This window comes from Helianthus annuus, chromosome 12 (assembly GCF_002127325.2).
Source record: "Helianthus annuus cultivar XRQ/B chromosome 12, HanXRQr2.0-SUNRISE, whole genome shotgun sequence".
NCBI classification, from domain to species: Eukaryota; Viridiplantae; Streptophyta; class Magnoliopsida; order Asterales; family Asteraceae; genus Helianthus; species Helianthus annuus.
This window is the reverse complement of record NC_035444.2, coordinates 33,186,732-33,204,946: the sequence shown is the minus strand read 5'-3', so window position 1 is coordinate 33,204,946 and position 18,215 is coordinate 33,186,732. Positions and strand designations below refer to the sequence as shown.

General features: G+C 35.7%; 3 protein-coding genes across 5 annotated transcripts; all 3 read left to right on the top strand.

Moving 5' to 3' along the window:
- The first annotated feature begins 4,461 nt into the window (after positions 1-4,461).
- Positions 4,462-7,175, top strand: LOC110894616 (D-galacturonate reductase-like). The gene is made up of 4 exons (XM_022141831.2): positions 4,462-4,831; positions 5,965-6,208; positions 6,290-6,472; positions 6,703-7,175. The coding sequence occupies exons 1-4, from the start codon at positions 4,506-4,508 to the stop codon at positions 6,922-6,924; spliced, it is 975 nt and encodes a 324-aa protein (XP_021997523.1). The 5' UTR covers positions 4,462-4,505; the 3' UTR covers positions 6,925-7,175.
- Positions 7,176-8,234: 1,059 nt separating this feature from the next.
- On the top strand, positions 8,235-11,050 carry LOC110894617 (D-galacturonate reductase-like). Its single transcript, XM_022141832.2, has 4 exons — positions 8,235-8,656; positions 9,947-10,190; positions 10,271-10,453; positions 10,677-11,050. The coding sequence occupies exons 1-4, from the start codon at positions 8,325-8,327 to the stop codon at positions 10,896-10,898; spliced, it is 981 nt and encodes a 326-aa protein (XP_021997524.1). The 5' UTR covers positions 8,235-8,324; the 3' UTR covers positions 10,899-11,050.
- A 31-nt stretch (positions 11,051-11,081) lies between these two features.
- Positions 11,082-17,846, top strand: LOC110894618 (calcineurin B-like protein 1). 3 transcript variants are annotated; one of them, XM_022141833.2, is made up of 7 exons: positions 11,082-11,189; positions 11,338-14,718; positions 15,413-15,506; positions 15,677-15,759; positions 16,757-16,837; positions 17,257-17,444; positions 17,508-17,846. In XM_022141833.2, the coding sequence occupies exons 3-7, from the start codon at positions 15,428-15,430 to the stop codon at positions 17,569-17,571; spliced, it is 495 nt and encodes a 164-aa protein (XP_021997525.1). In that variant the 5' UTR covers positions 11,082-11,189; positions 11,338-14,718; positions 15,413-15,427; the 3' UTR covers positions 17,572-17,846. The 3 variants fall into 3 exon arrangements, with proteins under 3 accessions (XP_021997525.1, XP_035836787.1, XP_035836786.1); XM_035980894.1 differs by lacking the exon at positions 16,757-16,837; XM_035980893.1 differs by lacking the exons at positions 11,082-11,189; positions 11,338-14,718 and having other exon boundaries at positions 14,856-15,506.
- Positions 17,847-18,215: the final 369 nt, after the last annotated feature.

Genomic DNA, 18,215 nt, shown 5'->3' with positions numbered 1-18,215 from the left:
ACTAGAGAGAATTGATCATGGTGTTCTTCTAGAGAGTTTTGATCACCACTTATCACCAATATATAAAGATCAATAAATAATGATCATGAATGGTGATCCGTTATAAAACTCTATGTTTTCTCTATTAATGGTACCTAAAGGGAAATCATAATTGCCCCTTAATACTAATCAATAATTACAATTACTACCATCAAGTAATTGTCGGGGACTAGTTATGTCATATTGGTAATGTTACCAAATGATCCTTAAGGCCACATCAACGGGTTATTTCTAACACTTTATGCATCTTTTTGCTTAAAGTTGTGATTTTTTGGTGATCTGTCATTACATGCAGCCTTCTAAAACGATGAAACCGGTGAATGACCCAGATCTGATCTGCTTCTTGGTCATAATGATGGAGATGTTGATGATCCCAATATGCCAAAGTAAGTGCATTTCTTCAAAATGATTTTGTAATATATTTTCATAACTTGTGCTCATCAATTAAAAACCACTGTTGTCGATACATCTGTTGCTACAGTGGTTGATGCATCTGTTGACTTTGGTCATTAGATGGATGAAAACAGATGTTTGAAACCACTGTTGGGTTAAAACACTGTTTTGTGGATAAAACAGTGGTTGCTTTTTTTGCAAACAGTGGTTTGACTTTGGTCAAACAGACTTTTGAACCACTAAGAATCATAGTTTTGCAAACAGTGGTTTGATTTTGGTCAAACAGACTTTTTTTGAAAACAGCGGTTTGAATTTGGTCAAACAGTGGTGATATATAGTCGGCGTATTGTTCGATAGATTGAATTTGTTATTTTGTTGATTGAATTTGTTTGATAGATTGAAAGATAGGATGATATACACTTAGGATGTTTGAAAGTTGATTGAATATGTTATTTTGTTGATTGAATTTGTGTGATAGATTGAATTTGTTGATTGGCTTTGGTCATCCAAGTTTTTTGAAGTTGATTTCATTATTTTGTTGATTGAATTTGTTTGATAGATTGAATTGAAGGATGGGATGACAGATAGTCGGAGCAAAAATTAAGTAACTAAAAAATTTACAAATTGTTCATATAGTTGACTTTCAAAAGTTGACTTGGGTCACTGTTTCACGATAACAGGTAACTTTGTTCATATAGTTGACTTTTGAATGTGAAAGCTGATATAATATTAAAATATATAATATGAAACATACAGATGAGATTGTGATAGCTTTGGCAAACAATTGCTTACTTACGAGGTCTCTTAATCTATACGACTGTGAAAGTATCATGGATCGGGCAATGTACGCTTTGGTCCATAGCTGAGTAAAAAACAAAGATGAAGTATTATGGGAATCGGTTAAAACCCGAGGCGAGGAAAAAGGCCTCATGAACCTCAACATCAGTTTCTGCAAGGCTGTAATGCCACGCACAGTTCAAGCTCTCTGTCGTTCGTTTCCTACACTTCATACGTGCTTACGTAGGCCTTCTCCATTATGCATGGCTGCAAGAAGTTAACCTCGGTCCATTGCGCTTGTGCTTCTCAACCGCATCATGTCGTTCGCCCCGCTTAGTCTAATGGATGGACAATTCGTATCAATCATGTGCTTATAGTTGGATTACTTAAAGATTACTGGATGTTGGTTCTTTTTTATATTCTGAAAATATGATTTATCATGAGTATGCCATTAAAATAGTTGAAATAATTAATCAAATATGAAAAATCAGCTTTATTTAGTTTTTATAAATGATTGTATCAAATTACTATTAAAACCAACCTAATGTTTTTATTTATCATCTTATAAATACTTGATTGATTTCATTATGGTTGAAATTCATTTTTTTGTCCAAAACTTTCCTGGACAGTGGTTTAACAAAACTATTTTGCCCAAAAGCTTTATGTTCATTTCCTGGACAGTGGTTTAACAAAACTACTTGATGAGCATGACACTAAGGAGCTTAAGTTGAAATGGTTAAGGCATCAAATTGGGTTGGTTAGTTAAGAGTCAGCATTCTTTGTTAAAAGAATTCAAGAAAACATAGGTCTATCTGATGATAGGTTGGTGAAGAAGAAAAGAGAAATAGAAGTGAAGTAACAATCATGAGAGAGATGGATTGGTTATCTTCTCCAACTAACTACATGGTTCAGTTTCCAGCTAAGCAATGCAGGCTTGATGTTTATATTATCTATAATAGATAACAAGTATTCGAACAATATCTATATAACTATCTATACTTTCTATTAAAATGTGTTATGCATGGTTTTCTAAGAAACGACCCGTGTTTGCACACGGGTCTTACCGCTAGTATATATAATAATAATATATATAATAATGGGCATAATAAGTGTATAATAATAATAATAATAATAATAATAATAATAATAATAATAATAATAAACCTTTATTAGCTGATGTAGTGTGTGGTACGATAAATGAAGATCAAACACGTTGACTCAACGAATACCCGTGTAGTTCTTCCCCAACCCCCAAATTGCAACCCAAAGGCCACAGAATTTGAAGTGAAAATTCGATAGTTACAAAATTCAAATCTGATTCTTTCAATTACTAAAGGGACTAAATAAGAACAGAAATTCGAAATGGGCCTAAAAAAGATAACGGGCCAAACACACGGCCTAAAACAAAATGCCCAAAATAGTCCAAAAAACATAAAAATGTAAATAAGTAATGGAAATAAGCGTTTTTTGACCCGGACGACGACCCAAACTGCCGTAGGCTGTTTGCAGCAAGATGGAGTTCGTTCTCACGTTCGTTTCGCCTGGTCGCACGCCCAAAACGGACCTCCGTAGCCCAAGTTAAAGCCATTTTAGTGAAGCCCCTTTTGTTACGCGGTCTTGGGCCTCCAAATACAAAATAGCCCGTTCCTCCACACTTGGGCCCGCATCATTAGCTCATTTGAATATGTACGTGATTCAAGAACGAGTAACTTTGAGCAGTTATCATAACGGTTAATTTATTTTATAAAAGTTCCTAAAAATAAGAATTGTAAGAAGTGTCAAAGAACCTAAAACCTAAACACGCTACACTACCCAAAACCTAAACACCCATCCCCACCCCACCACCACCCAAAATGGGCGGGTTCGCCCGTCTCCACCAAATCAAGGCCAACATGGCTTCCGCGCCTTTCCTGCCTACTGAAAGGGATGTGAATGATCGTGACAGTTCTTAAAATCCTATTAAGTCTATTAGATATGTCACTGAAAGAAAGTGATTATGTTCCCTCTCTTTTTTTAGGATTCCGAGGATAGGCCGGCCCATCCTAACATGAGAAGCCGGACGATGAAGCCTCCTCTTCAGATAAAGATGTATCCGACGCAACCCTCCCGACAATAAAAACTTGATCTATTTATCTTTTTTTTGCGGGTTCGGTCAGGAGGGACAAAAGAGAGATGCTTTCTATCAGTCAAAAGCAGATACCCCATGCTCTTACGGTCCGCTTACCCCCCCCCCCCCAAAAAAAAAAAAAAAGAAAAGAAAAAGAAAAAACCTAACCCCTCAAATTACAAATGAATATAATCCTCTCTCTCAAAGTATAATGTACTTCAAGGCTTAACCTACATTAACATACATGACAAAAAATATAACGTGCGTTATTATCATCGAACGTGCGTGATTATAGTCCCATACGTGATTATACCTCTGATCCAACGGTTACCATTGTCTTCTACATGATGTATGATAAGGCTTTTTGTATGTTAACCTTACTCCTCTCTCTCTCTATATATATATATGTTTTGTTTTAGTTATAATAGAACAATTAACCATGGTATCTGGCAACATAACTTGATCCATAATCCACGATATGCTTCTTTTGAAATTCCCCGATCATCTCTTTATGTTTTTCTATACTCAAATCATCGTTTCCTTATTTCCTATGCAATCTACTGAACGACTATTCGTTACTAACTATTTAATAGTTTTTTTTATTTAACCCGTATAAACTAAATAGAAGAAGATGCTTTAACAACAGGACTCTTCAATTTAGGAAAATTTAAGAAGTACGGTATCCTAAAACAAATACAAGAAAGTCAGCAATATAAAAAAAATTATAAAGTTAGCTTGCGCCCGGTTAAGATAACATTGTTTTCGAAGGAACACCCAAGTCAAACTCTAAAGTTAGTGTGCATCCAGTTAAGACAACATTGTTTGGCCAGAGTAGAACAACAGAACTCTCCAATTTAGGGAATGCGGTAGGCTAATACAAAAATTCAACGATCTAAAGAAATTTATAAATTATACAAACTCCTCACATGAAATTTCGGCCATCGATTTTACAAAATGTTTATCCACTTGAATGTATTTTTAGTCCCATTTCTTTCTAGGAAATAATACAAATAGAAAAAACCAAAATCCTCGCATGAAATTTCGGTCATTGATCTTACAAATGTTTATCCACTTAAATATACTTTTTCCCATTTCTTTCAGGGAAATAATACAAACAGAAAAAACCAAAAAAATACTACCCCATAAAGATCACATAATCTCATAATGTATCAAAGAAAAAACACCAAAAATGACAACTATTCCAGTGACGAAGATAAGCTCTTCGGAATGTTCTCGGCCGGTGCCAGTGATCGCAATGGGCACAGCTACAGAATCAAGCATTGCTGGCATTGAAGTGGTGAAACCATCGATTCTAATAGAAGCCGTTAAGTTGGGTTATCGTCACTTTGACACAGCAGCAATATACCAAACTGAGAAACCTGTTGGGGAAGCCGTTGCAGAAGCTCTGAGATTGGGTCTCATAAAGTCTCGATCAGAGGTTTTTATAACCACCAAGCTGTGGTGTAACTCTGCTGACCGCCATCTTGTTTTACCAGCCCTCAAGCAGAGTCTCAAGTAAGTCTTAGGGTATACGGAGTGGTGCGGTAAACGTGTTCGGCAAGGGGGTTTGCCACGCGGGAAAACCGCTGCAGATCCCCCTTTACCGCTCGGTTTCGTTAATCAGCGGTGACCAAATGCGGCTGGGGGGAGGGTATGAGTGAGAGAGGAGGTAGTGTGGGGTGGGGTTCATTCCAATCTCAACCAATCACACATGTTTCTTTTTCTTTTAAGTTTACCACTTCATCAAGTTTCTAACCATTGCCAACACTTTTCAGCATAGTTTAAACACTTTTTACTGATTGACGTAGCGCACTCTGATTGGTTGATTTTTTAGTTTGTCACTCTCAAGTGTGTAACCACTCCTTATACCCTTAACTCTTAATAATTTTTATGGGTTGATATCAAATTTTTTTCCCGAACCAAAAGATTTTAAGTACCAATTAATTCGGTACCGACTTTTGACGCCTACCGATTTTTACCTTCATATAGTACCGGTACCTTAACCGGTATTTTCAGTACCGGTACCGATTCGGTATGGGTTGGCACCGAACTCAACCCTATCCTTGAAACTAAAAAAATGTTGTTGTTCGTATGGTACTCGTGATCACGGATGAGCAAATAGTATAAGGTAGCAGTACCGAATTTCCCAAGCTAAAAGATTTTCAAAATCATTTCGGTACCGACTTTTGGCATTTTCTGTACCAGGCAGGAGGTGCTGGTTTTTATCTTCACGTACCGATAACGAACCGGACCATGCCAGTATTTTCGATACCAGTACCGGTTGACACCATACATATGAAACTTAAAAATGGAAAAAAATGATTATAATATTAAAACAATAAAAGTATTAGAAACCTTTATATATTATTATAATTTGAAAAGCATTATTAATTGGCTTCTATTATTAATAGACAGGGCATGTGTCTGATATAATTTCCCAGTTTATATATCTGAGTAGATGGAAAAACTTTTGGATTGATGTTGGGTTCAATCCACGAATACATCCCATTTAGTACACATATGTATATGGATATTATACAACTGAGCTGATATTTGAAAGCCCTTTTTTAGTTTATGGTAATATATTAGCTGTAAAAGCTAACACTTACAAACACAATTGAAGAAAGGCATTAACTTCACTAATGTAGGAATCTGGGACTAGAGTATGTTGATTTGTATCTTATACATTGGCCATTTAAAGCGAATCAAGAGAAATCCGAACTCCCTATCCCAAACGAGTGCATAGCCGCTATCGATATAAAAGCAGTCTGGGAAGGCATGGAGGAGTGCCAAAACCTTGGACTCACCAAATCTATTGGTGTCAGCAATTTCTCTGCTAAGAGGATCGAACAAATTCTTTCCTTTGCCAAAATCCCTCCGGCTGTTAATCAGGTAAACATCCACTCATAATTAACTAAATAACAAATAGCGTTCAAGCCACGCTAGTAACAGTTTTTTTAATTTGATTTGAAGGTTGAGATGAACCCACTTTGGCAACAGAAAAAACTCAACAGATTTTGCAAAGAGAATGGCATCGTTGTAACTGCTTACTCCCCGTTAGGTGCCACTGGCAACAATGCATGGGGACACAACCGTGTCATGGAATGTGATATTCTTCAAGGTATTGCTGAGTCCAAAGGAAAGACAGTGGCTCAGGTACTCTTATTTTCCAACTTCGATCCACTTTAACATGGAACATTGAGCTTAAATTGAAGTATAAGTCACGTTTTAGTTAAAGTTGTAATTTTAATTCAAGATAAAAATGATCATACACTAATTATGAAGTCAAAAACTAATAGTTTCAGATCGATCAAGTATCAAGCGTCTGACATTAGAGTAACAAAAGCACATGTACTGAAGTTTTAGTATTGACATTTAACATGCAGATTTCTCTAAGATGGTTATATGAGCAAGGTGTAATTATTGCAGTAAAGAGCTTCAACACAGAAAGGATGAAGCAAAATCTTGACATCTTTGACTGGTCATTGACTGAGGAGGAATTGAACAAAATTGACCAAATTCCTCAGCGGAGGCATCTTTATCTATTTGGATTTATAAATACAGAGCATAATGATTTGTTGGCTGAAATTGATGCAGAACTTGGCTAGAGAAATAATATGATCAAATAAAGAGAATGATATATTACATTGCATGTAAACTAAACTATAGTATAATTATGATCTATTTATCAAGATTAGCTTAAATGATTTATGTGTGTAAGATCATGGCCAATGCATTAAGCTTACGTGGATTTAGCATTTGAGAGGGAATGAATTGGAGAGTTTTCATTAGAGTGGAATGTTTTTGGGAAGAATGATGCATTTTGTGCGATAGTTGAACCTTATGGTTGTTTTGTATTTATTTTATTCTTTTCTTGTTTTAATCTATTTTAATATGCATAAATAAGTTGTACATGTAGAATTTAGTGACTTGACTTGTATATCATTTTTTTTTTCATTTCAAATATAGTAATTACACAAAATAACAAAAAGATTTAATGTGTTTATTTTAAAACATAAGTTTATTTATGCTACTTCAACAAAAGATAATACAAAAGTTTAAGATACTTATATATTAATGTTCATGTTTAGAAGTTTAATATTTTGTTTTTATAACTTTCTATGTAAATAATGCGAAAATAAAGACAATGTATATTGATAGAACTAACTTAATTATTAAAAATAAATTAAGAGTGGTGATGATGTGGAAACATAAGTATTGATAAAAATGTTTGTAGGATTGGCCAGAAAATGTGTATTTTTAGTGTATTTGTAAAAATCCGATGTCAGCTTACTAAGCACGTTTGTGAATGCATTTATCATCTTGTATTGGTGATGATCTAAGTATTTGTATTAATACTCGAATAATATACAGTTGATATGACAACGTCGCGTAACGGCTAACTACATTATTACGACGGGAACACAACCACCTTTATCTGCGGCTAATAATCTAAGTATAAATCAATGTATCAAAGCCAGATTTGCTTCCAATTCCACAACAATTAAAATCGTATTCGAATCAATCCAATTGGTATATAATTAATAAATTTGGTGGATTAGGCAATGATACATAAAGCGTAGCCTCCTTGTAGAGGTGTCAAGTTTTATCCTGAGCTCACCTGTGTTTTCGTCCCACCGTGTGTTACGTCAGAGAGTGTTTATCCACTTAAATATATTTCTAGTTCCATTTCTTTCTAGGAAATAATACAAACAGAAAAACCAAAATCCTCGCTTGAAATTTCGGTCATTGATCTTACAAATGTTTATCCACTTAAATATATTTTTAGTCCCATTTCTTTCTAGGAAATAATACAAACAGAAAAACCAAAATCCTCGCTTGAAATTTCGGTCACTGATCTTACAAATGTTTATCCACTTAAATATATTTTTTTGTCCCATTTCTTTCTAGGAAATAATACAAACAGAAAAAAACCAAAAAAATACTACCCCATAAATCCCCAGAAGATCATATAATCTCAAAATGTAGCAAAGAAAAAACACCAAAAATGGCAACTATTCCAGAGACGAAGATAAGCTCTTCGGAAGGTGCTCGGCCGGTGCCGGTGCCAGTGATCGCAATGGGCACAGCTACAGAATCAAGCATAGCTGGCATTGAAGTGGTGAAACCATCGATTCTAATAGAAGCCGTTAAGTTGGGTTATCGTCACTTTGACACAGCAGCAGTATACCAAACTGAGAAACCTGTTGGGGAAGCCGTTGCAGAAGCTCTGAGATTAGGCCTCATAAAGTCTCGATCAGAGGTTTTTATAACCACCAAGCTGTGGTGTAACTCTGCTGACCGCCATCTTGTTTTACCAGCCCTCAAGCAGAGTCTCAAGTAAGTTAGGTTTAACTCTTAATCATTTTTTATGGGTTATAGATATCAAATTGTTTTTATGCATATAGATTAAAATTAATAAAGATATATAGTAATCGAGACATGCTACATCCCACATGTATCCCCGTGTACGATCTTGAGCAACATGAGTGAAATGGTAACCGATAACGGCCCATAAATAAAATATGCATATAAAGTATGATAAGTAGTTTTGGTCCTTCTATATTTATAGCAATTGTTTGTCCTTTGCGTTGTTTGACGAAAATAATAAGATGGCAAAGTTTCTGTTTTTTCTTTAATTTGTCATGGTTATAAATTTAAGGGAATTCTATTGGCGCATCGGCCAGCCAATACGCACACTTTGTTTTTTCAATACGGGGTCGTATAGGCTTACACGGGTCGTATAGGTTCAAAAGTAAAAATGTCAAATTTGCAGATGTAAGTCCTTGTCTAGTGGTTGGCTGATACGGGTCGTATAGGTCTATACGGTCGTATTACATTGGTTTTATTTTTACAAATTTTTTTATACATTTAATCATGGTTTTAACAAAAGTTTAATACCATAAATCTTTTACTTTTTAAACAAAAAACATTTTTAAAAATTTATCATGTAGTATAGGTCGGGTACACTATACTATAGTATCTATTTGTTATAACCGTATTATATGTCACACTTATACTTTAATTTATTATACTATACTACACATATACTATATTATACTACAACTACAAACATATACCAGATCTATACTACAAATATAGGCTTATACAGGACCTATACACACCTATAGTTTATTATAATATACTATACTTATACTATTGTATCTATGTTATAATACGACATGTAACGACAAAATACGTCAAGTAATGATACGGTACGACGCGTAAAGATACCATTCAGACATTGTATAAATCTGAATCATTGACCAACTCAGATTAGATGTCTTAACCATTTAGACTTTGTATAAATCTTAAGCATTGAGAGACAAATGTCTGAACCATTCAGATATCTGCTCGTGAAACAAACAGTCTGAACCATTAAGTGCTGAACCAGTAAGAGATTTGAATCATTAAAAGGTAAACAAACAGCCCCTTACCCTCATTTTAGGAGTGTATTTATAAATTAAAAGGAAAAAAGTTCTTATTTTTTTGGTATGTTCAAATGTCCCTACCTCATGAATTATAATATAGTATAACTGATATTTGAAAGCCTATTTTTTAGTGTATGGTAATATATTAGTTGTAAAAGCTAACAATTACGAACACAACTTAAGCAAGACATTAATGTAGGAATCTGGGACTAGAGTATGTTGATTTGTATCTTATACATTGGCCATTCAAAGCGAATCAAGAGAAATTCGAACTCCCTATCCCAAACGAGTGCATAGCCGCTATCGATATAAAAGCAGTCTGGGAAGGCATGGAGGAGTGCCAAAATCTTGGACTCACCAAATCTATTGGTGTCAGCAATTTCTCTGCTAAGAGGATCGAACAAATTCTTTCCTTTGCCAAAATCCCTCCGGCTGTTAATCAGGTAAACATCCACTCATAATTAACTAAATAACAAATAGCGTTCAAGCCACGCTAGTAACATTGTTTTAATTTGATTTGAAGGTTGAGATGAACCCACTTTGGCAACAGAAAAAACTCAACAGATTTTGTAAGGAGAATGGTATCGTTGTAACTGCTTACTCCCCGTTAGGTGCTACTGGCAACAGTGCATGGGGGCACAACCGCGTTATGGAATGTGATATTCTTCAAGGTATTGCTAAGTCCAAAGGAAAGACAGTGGCTCAGGTACTCTTATTTTCCAACTTTGATCCACTTTAACATGGAACATTGAGCTTAAATTGAAGTATTAGTCACGTTTTCTTCAAAGTTGTAATTTTAATTCAAGATAAAGATGATCATACATTAGTTATGAAGTCAAAAACTAATAGTTTCAGATCGATTAAGTATCAAGCGTCTGACATTAGAGTAACAAAAGCACATGTACTGAAGTTTTAGTATTGACATGCAGATTTCTCTAAGATGGTTATATGAGCAAGGTGTAATTATTGCAGTAAAGAGCTTCAACACAGAAAGGATGAAGCAAAATCTTGACATCTTTGACTGGTCATTGACTGAGGAGGAATTGAACAAAATTGACCAAATTCCTCAGCGCAGGCATGTTTATCTAATTGGATCTATGAATACTGAGCATAACGACGTATTGACTGAAATCGATGCAGAACTTGACTAGAGAAATAATATGATCAAATAAAGATAATGATATATTACATTACATGCAAACTAAACTATAGTATAATTATGATGTATTTATCAAGATTAGCTTAAACAATTTATGTGTGTCAGTATTTCATGTATTTATATTTATGTGTGTAAGTATTTATATACAGTTGATATGGTGGTTATGTTAACGTCGTGTAACGGCTAACTAGGTAATTACAACGGGAACACAACCAACTTTAACTGCGGCTAATAATCTAAGTATATATCGAAGTGCCCGCCCGGAACTTTGTTCAGTACCAAGGTTGGTTATTCATACTCAATCCTTTGCAAAATTAATAATCAAGTTTGATTAAAGATCAAACTTTATGATCTCTAATTCCCTATTTATCATTCGATTTCATTTTTATTCTTCCGCTGCAATTCTTTTTGACATTAAACTGGTATCAAAGCCAGATTTGCTTCCAATGGCGCGAAATTTACACAAAAGGGAACGATCAAATCACACTATGTACGACCAAAGATTGTGCTTTTACTGCATGGAACCAGGTCACTTGATTTAGAAATGTCAAGTGAAAGAAAGGGACGAGGCATCATTATTAATTCGACAAGTAATTAGCACCGATACCCAAAAGTCACAAGAAAGAAATGACGACTACATGGAGGAGTATGTTGTTGAAGGTATTCATCATGGAGAGTGGCCAAAAAGCTTGTATGTTAAGACACAATTTAAGAATAATTTCTCAAGAAATCTGTCTCAACTCTCAATATCACAAGATCAACTCTTCTTTTGGTGTTGAAACCAGATTTAATTCGGAAATTATGTCCATAAGAGGAATAGGATGGATTTTGTTATCATCAGATGACAATGTCATCGATGAAAATTACAAGTGTGTTTTACACACAAGATTTGGATAGAAATATTCAAATTAGATCAACTTAGGGGTTGTCTGGCAACTTCGTGCTGAGCTATTAAAAGTGATAGTCCCGATTTGATCTTGTTCTTTGTGATTAAAGTTCGACAGAACACAATTATCTACTTAGAACGTCACTCAAAGTGAGGAATCCATCGAATAACGTGTGAAATTGACACAAGAAAGCTAAATAAACGTTCTTTGATTACATAAGAAATTTTGGCAAACTTTCCTTACACTTGACCTCCTTTCAAAAATAGATGGGTGAGGTTATGAAATTTGGGCACATCACACTTGTATTTATAGACTCTACACTGACTAGCGCATCACCAACCACACATCACACCTGAGCAACATTGATGCACTGCACATGACTCATGCGATGCGCATCACTTCATGTGCTCTTACAAACATGAATTAAAACATAAAACAAAACAACACAACAACTTTGCCATACATACATAGACTAAAAACAAAAGACGCAGGCATTAGACATTTTGCTCCAATAGACTCCTCCTTGGATGATGCTGCAGTCTTGTCTCTTGTTCAGTCTTCAACCCATCCCGAAAAACTTCTTTCATCTCTTCCCTTGACTTTTCAAAACTCTGCTTCGGAATTTAATTTGTCTTCTTTGGCCATCTGAAATCATACTTTATGTTCTTTGCCGACTTTCTTTTCGTCTCTATTCTTTCCTTTCTCTTTGCTTGCTTCTGCTTTTCCTTCTTCTCTAATTTCTCCACCTGGTCTCCTACAACCTTCCCGAGTGAATGTCTTAAGCAAAGCAGATCCATACGTCTCTTTGAAATTGCAATGCTATATTAATATCTCTTGCATCAAAGTTGATTTGATTAAAGGATAACACTTCAATATCATTCTCTGACATGTTAATATCTCTTGCATCAGAATCCACAACAGGTCATAAATTTCTATCGTTCTCCGGTTTATTACACCTTCACATAGAACAATTACTGCCTCACCGGTCTTTTCATTGTAGTACTACTGTTGGGTATAATCTTGATGGTCGGGTCAAGTCGGGTCAGTTATTTATTAATGAGTATTTTAGCTTGTTTTTAATTAGTGATCAAGTAATGGTAGAAAGTCTTAGGTTGACCGAATTAGAATTAGTAAAATAGAACGTTGGAGAGTGGCTTTGAACTTAGGAAAGTGTGTGTTTTCTTTTACAAAAACTCTCGATTATATCTCAGTATATTTTGTTCCTTTGTAAACTTACTTAAATAATTGTGAGTGTTTGTTGAGTGCTTGAAGGGGCCTGAACCAACAATTGGTATTGATGACGGGGGTAGCCCAAGATCAAATAAAATGACTTAAGTACACACACGTCCGAAAGGTTAAATGGTTCAAAGGTTAAAAAGTTGTGAGGTGGGGAAAAGCAATACGGGAACAGTAACCAGTCACATCCCTGGATTGCTTCACCAACCCACCAGCCGTAAAAGCAATGCAGGTCAGCAGGAACACATGCTATTATCCGGGGGACAAAAGGCTTCAACCCCCGAAAGGGTAAGCCCCTCACTGCAAGTGAGGTCACTAGTCAAAAGCACTCTTCTTTGGGAGATATCTTCTCCTATATAATTGACACTTCATTTACTGAGTTGAGACACTCCGGACCAGACTTGTTTCCTTAAACTCTGGTCATTCACATCGTGTACTTGCTCCATGCAAGTTACTCCCACTCACATCCAACTCACACATATTCTATTTGTTTCCTCATCCTTTTCTAAACACACTTCAGAGTAGGATCTTCAACAAACAACAAAAACAAACTAGTGAACCTCCTTCCACGTCTTGCAAACGTGGGGGGATCCCACGACCTGCGTTAGGCAAGGTTAAACCCTTTAACCCTTTTACCTAACCATCCTCGCTACTACGTTTGGTCTATTATTTGTTGCTTCAACAGGTATCATAGCAAGGTGAGATTGGAGGGCCGTTTTGAGAGTCGGTGGCGAGAATGAGTGCAGCCCTTTCGCTGTAGGGCAAAACGCATCAGTAGGAGGAACTGAAGATGAAAGATAGGGAGATGCAAGGGCTAATCTCTAATCTGATGAACAACAGAAGAAAGTAACCGGATAGTGAAGAAAGAGCCTGTAGCCAGAAGGAGATACCGGTGTAAGAAAGACCGTTACCCGAGAAGAAGAACGGAAGCCGTGACAGACCAAACGGCGTGACCGAAGACCGAATTTGTTCTCTTCACCGGGAATAAAGACCGAAGACCGAAGTAGGTAACCGAGACCGCGGTTTGCCTAAGAAAGAAGACCGATAAGCTGCAACAAAACGGCGGCTAAACTAGACCGAGACCATGGGTGTGACATTGACCGAAGGTTCGCACCATCATAGACCGAAGAAAGCTTTTATCGATAGAAAGATTAGACCTAATGACCGAAAGAAAGACCGTGATTGTGAACAAAGACCAAGAGTTCACATTAGACCGAGTTGTGAACCGAAGGCCGAAAGTGTTCACGTTAGAATGAGAAAGACCGAACCTGTGCGGTTCATCTAGAAAGAGGAAGAACGGATCATAATGGTTCGAATAGAAAGTGAGGCTAGACCGACATCAAGATTAAGGGGGTGAATGTTGGGTATAATCTTGATGGTCGGGTCAAGTCGGGTCAGTAATTTTATTAATGAGTATTTTAGCTTGTTTTTAATTAGTGATCAAATAATGGTAGAAAGTCTTAGGTTGACCGAATTAGAAGGAGTAAAATAGAACGTTGGAGAGTGGCTTTGATTTAGGAAAGTGTGTGTTTTCTTTTACAAAAACTTTCGATCATGTCTCAGTATATCTTGCTCCTTTGTAAACTTACATAAATAATTGTGAGTGTGTTTGTTGAGTGCTTGAAGGGGCCTGAACCAACAACTACCACTTGAAGTATCCATAGATATCTTATTCCATTTCACGAAAAGGTACCATTGTCTTTAGCTTGTACTTAAGTGCACCAATGGTTTTCAAGTTTCTTTATCAATCTCTGTAGCAGAAATAATTCTTTTAGTATGTTGTGGTTTCCAGTTCTTCCACCTTGTATGGCTTTCATATTTAATCATCTTCAGAACATGTTGATTATAAGCATTCGTCTTATAATTGATCATCTTCAATCTACAGATTAATTAAAACCGAAGTTCAATTCGGTTATAATTCAGTTAAGGAAATTCAATAACCCAAGCTAGAAGTTATGGCTAGGGTAATAACTGAACTGAACCGCGATTTGCACACCACTAATATCTACTTCCAATCAAAACGGCTAAGTAATTTGAACACCCACTTTTTAATCTTTATCTCCTAATTATCCACAACCATCCATTATTGAAACAAACTTTTGCATTATGATAACTTCAAGTCGGTCCCTTAATTAATATGCCCAAGAGGCAACATGTCAAATAATGCCTAATTTGTCATTTGTTTCAACTGGATAGAGATGAGACCCATCTTTCTCATCGTTCTTAAATTTTTTACTTCATAAAAAAAAATTTATTATTTTTCGATGGTCAAAAAGATACAATCTCCATGATTACATTCAACCTATACATATATATCATGTTATATATATACTGATTGCAAGTTCCTAATTAGTATGATCTGGTTAATCTTTGAAAACTTTAGAATTAATCGGATTTGATGGGTTGCATTTATTCCACTGTTGCCAAACATACCCCTGGGTATGAGAATCCTGCTCTCTTAGCTGACGAAACCCTATGTGAGTTCTCAAATTTACCCACTTTATATATCTTTATTTCCCATGTTGAAAACATTCCTATATGGTTTGGTCTTACTTTTTTTAGTGTAGAAAGCATGTATAAGGTAGAAAGATTGTACTCAGAGAGAGCTCCTTAATCTTTACATGTACAAAACCTTTTCATTGTGCAGTCACAATGATTGAAGTTGAGGCTTTGTATGAGCTTTTTAACAAGTTAAGCAGCTCAATCATCGATGATGGCCTCATTCACAAGGTATTATTGAAGTGACTTTTTATTTGGATCATCATTTTGCATAGCAGCTGCGAATCCCCATATTGTTATGTTCCGCGTTAGAGATATTGTGTTGTTAAAAGTATAATGTGACTTTAATGCCATCAAATATTGTGATTTGGACACATTAGTTGTGGATAAGAGGAGTACTCCATATTTAAAGTATAACTTGACTTTAATGCCATAAAATAAATGTTTGAGTTCCATGTGAGCACTAGTAGATATGAGATGTCGATGTTACAAAAATAAAATTAGCAACTTGCCATTCATTTAACCTGAGTTAAGTGTTTTTTACTCCCATTTCTCATTTTATCAATCAATTCCCTTATCAGAAAACTCATCGAGCCAGTTGTATTAGACTTGATTATAATTCTAATCAGTTACTTAAAAAACTTCCAAGCATCACTTTAGTTTACATCACAATGACTCATAGTAGATATAAGTGCTATCTTGTTTGATAGTTTTATATCCAGGAAGAATTCCAGCTTGCACTTTTCAGAAACAGAAAGAAGCAAAATCTATTTGCCGACAGGGTATGTGAATGTCATGAATAAGTATCATAGAGCATGTAAATCTCCTAAAATGATTGGTTAGATTCAAATACAAATGAATATAAACTCTATTTTGTAAATATTCGATCTGATCTGATCTGTTCGATGTGAAACATATTGGAGTTATTCAGGGGCGATGCTTTGAAGGGGCCGGGAGGGGCGCCCGACCCCCCGAACTTTTCGGCCAGTAGTGTTATATATGTAGTTTTCGTATAGAAAATTTTGGGTATATATGTTTTCGACCCCCGGTTCTTTAGAAATTTTTGGGTATATACATTTTCGACCCCCCGTAAAAAATTTCAAGCTTCGCCACTGGAGTTATTGAATGTGAAGATTTTGATCGGTCATTAGGCGTTTTCCATCTGAATGCACCAGTAACAGACAAAATCACATGTGAGTTTCCTCAATCAACATGTTTTGCTGTGTAGATTAGCATGAATTTCTCTGGATCGACAGTTGTTTTCAGGCTATATGATCTCAGAGGTACCGGTTTTATTGAGAGAGAGGAGGTTAGTAATATGCACCTCTTATTCTTAAGACTGTTTTATACTAGCAGGTGGTATAGGGACGCGACATGTACTTTTAGGTGTTTTTGTAACCTCTTGTACTTTTTAGGCACTTCGTACCCCTCTAAACGAACTCGGCAAGCTCGTTTGGGTGGCAAGCAAACCACATAGAGTTTGGTGAACATGTAGTAAAGTTTATTGAAAAACTCTATGAAGTTTGCTTGCCACCCAAGCGAGCTTGCCGAGTTCACCTAAACCGGTTGTGAACTACCTAGAAGTACAATAACTTCCAAAAAAAACCTGGAAGTACTAGTTTATAAACAATCTACTTATGTAAAAAAAATCATTCTTGAAGATGACGTGAATGATCAACAAAAGAAAATTGAATTTCTATTTTAAATTGTTTTGTTTCCATGCAATAGTTAAAAGAGATGGTACTCTTACACGAGTCAGATTTAGTGTTGTCTGAAGACATTATCGAAATGATAGTCGAAAAAACATTCAGTGATGAAGATATTAAAGGAGATAGGAAGATAGATGAAGACGAATGGAAGCAATTTGTGGCAAGGAATCCGTCCCTCATTAAGAACATGACCCTTCCTTACTTGAAGTGAGTATGACATGTTTCTTGATGATTTGCATAATCATTTATATATTAATGTAATCTCTTCAGGGACATAACGTTGGCATTCCCCAGTTCTGTATTGAGCTCTGAAGTAGAAGACGCGAAAATATGAAACATAGAGTATTGAGAACAGAAGTGATTCGATACTTCTACACGTGACTTTAGTATGCATGTGAACATTGGAGGTGATCAAGGATTTGTGCAAGTCTTTGGTTCAGTTTGTTATTCCCGTACTTCCTTTTGTTCTGGAATAAGTTTGCTGATAAAGGAGTTGAGTAGTCATATTCCTTTGGTAGTTCACGTTTGCTTTTTCCCTATTTAAGGTTATGCAATTGTTGCTTTATGTATTCAAAAATTTCCTGATTAATAAAGAGATCTCTCTCTCTCTCTCTCTCTTTTTGTTGGTATCTTTTTCGCAAGTTTATTCAAACTTAGTTGCGTTATGTCTATAGATCTAATACTGATATGCTATCAGGTCTAGAAGCCGATCTCTGAGAGTTGTGTGATTCTATCTAGCACCATCCATGGCAGAACATATAGATCGATCCAAGGAGACCATGAATTCAACCCATCAATCAAGAACAAAATAACAAGAACAAGATGAAGGGGATAAACCCTAATATGCAATTGTATTGAAACTGAACAATTGAATCTAATTGTTACAAGGTACAAAAACAAACTGAAAACCTAATCCAATTTATACATACTGAAGAGTTGCGTCTGAACCGTTGTGTCTCCTCATGAAACGACATGACT

Excerpts from the sequence above, each read along its gene's own strand:
- LOC110894616 (XM_022141831.2), top strand. The coding sequence starts at position 4,506 with ATGACAACTATTCCAGTGACGAAGATAAGCTCTTCGGAATGTTCTCGG. Across the intron at positions 4,832-5,964 it reads GCCCTCAAGCAGAGTCTCAA|GAATCTGGGACTAGAGTATG; the intron begins GTAAGTCTTAGG and ends TCACTAATGTAG. Across the intron at positions 6,209-6,289 it reads TCCCTCCGGCTGTTAATCAG|GTTGAGATGAACCCACTTTG; the intron begins GTAAACATCCAC and ends TTTGATTTGAAG.
- LOC110894618 (XM_022141833.2), top strand. The coding sequence starts at position 15,428 with ATGGGTTGCATTTATTCCACTGTTGCCAAACATACCCCTGGGTATGAG. Across the intron at positions 15,760-16,756 it reads ATGATGGCCTCATTCACAAG|ATTAGCATGAATTTCTCTGG; the intron begins GTATTATTGAAG and ends TTTGCTGTGTAG. Across the intron at positions 16,838-17,256 it reads GTTTTATTGAGAGAGAGGAG|TTAAAAGAGATGGTACTCTT; the intron begins GTTAGTAATATG and ends TCCATGCAATAG.
- LOC110894617 (XM_022141832.2), top strand. The coding sequence starts at position 8,325 with ATGGCAACTATTCCAGAGACGAAGATAAGCTCTTCGGAAGGTGCTCGG. Across the intron at positions 10,191-10,270 it reads TCCCTCCGGCTGTTAATCAG|GTTGAGATGAACCCACTTTG; the intron begins GTAAACATCCAC and ends TTTGATTTGAAG. Across the intron at positions 10,454-10,676 it reads AAGGAAAGACAGTGGCTCAG|ATTTCTCTAAGATGGTTATA; the intron begins GTACTCTTATTT and ends ATTGACATGCAG.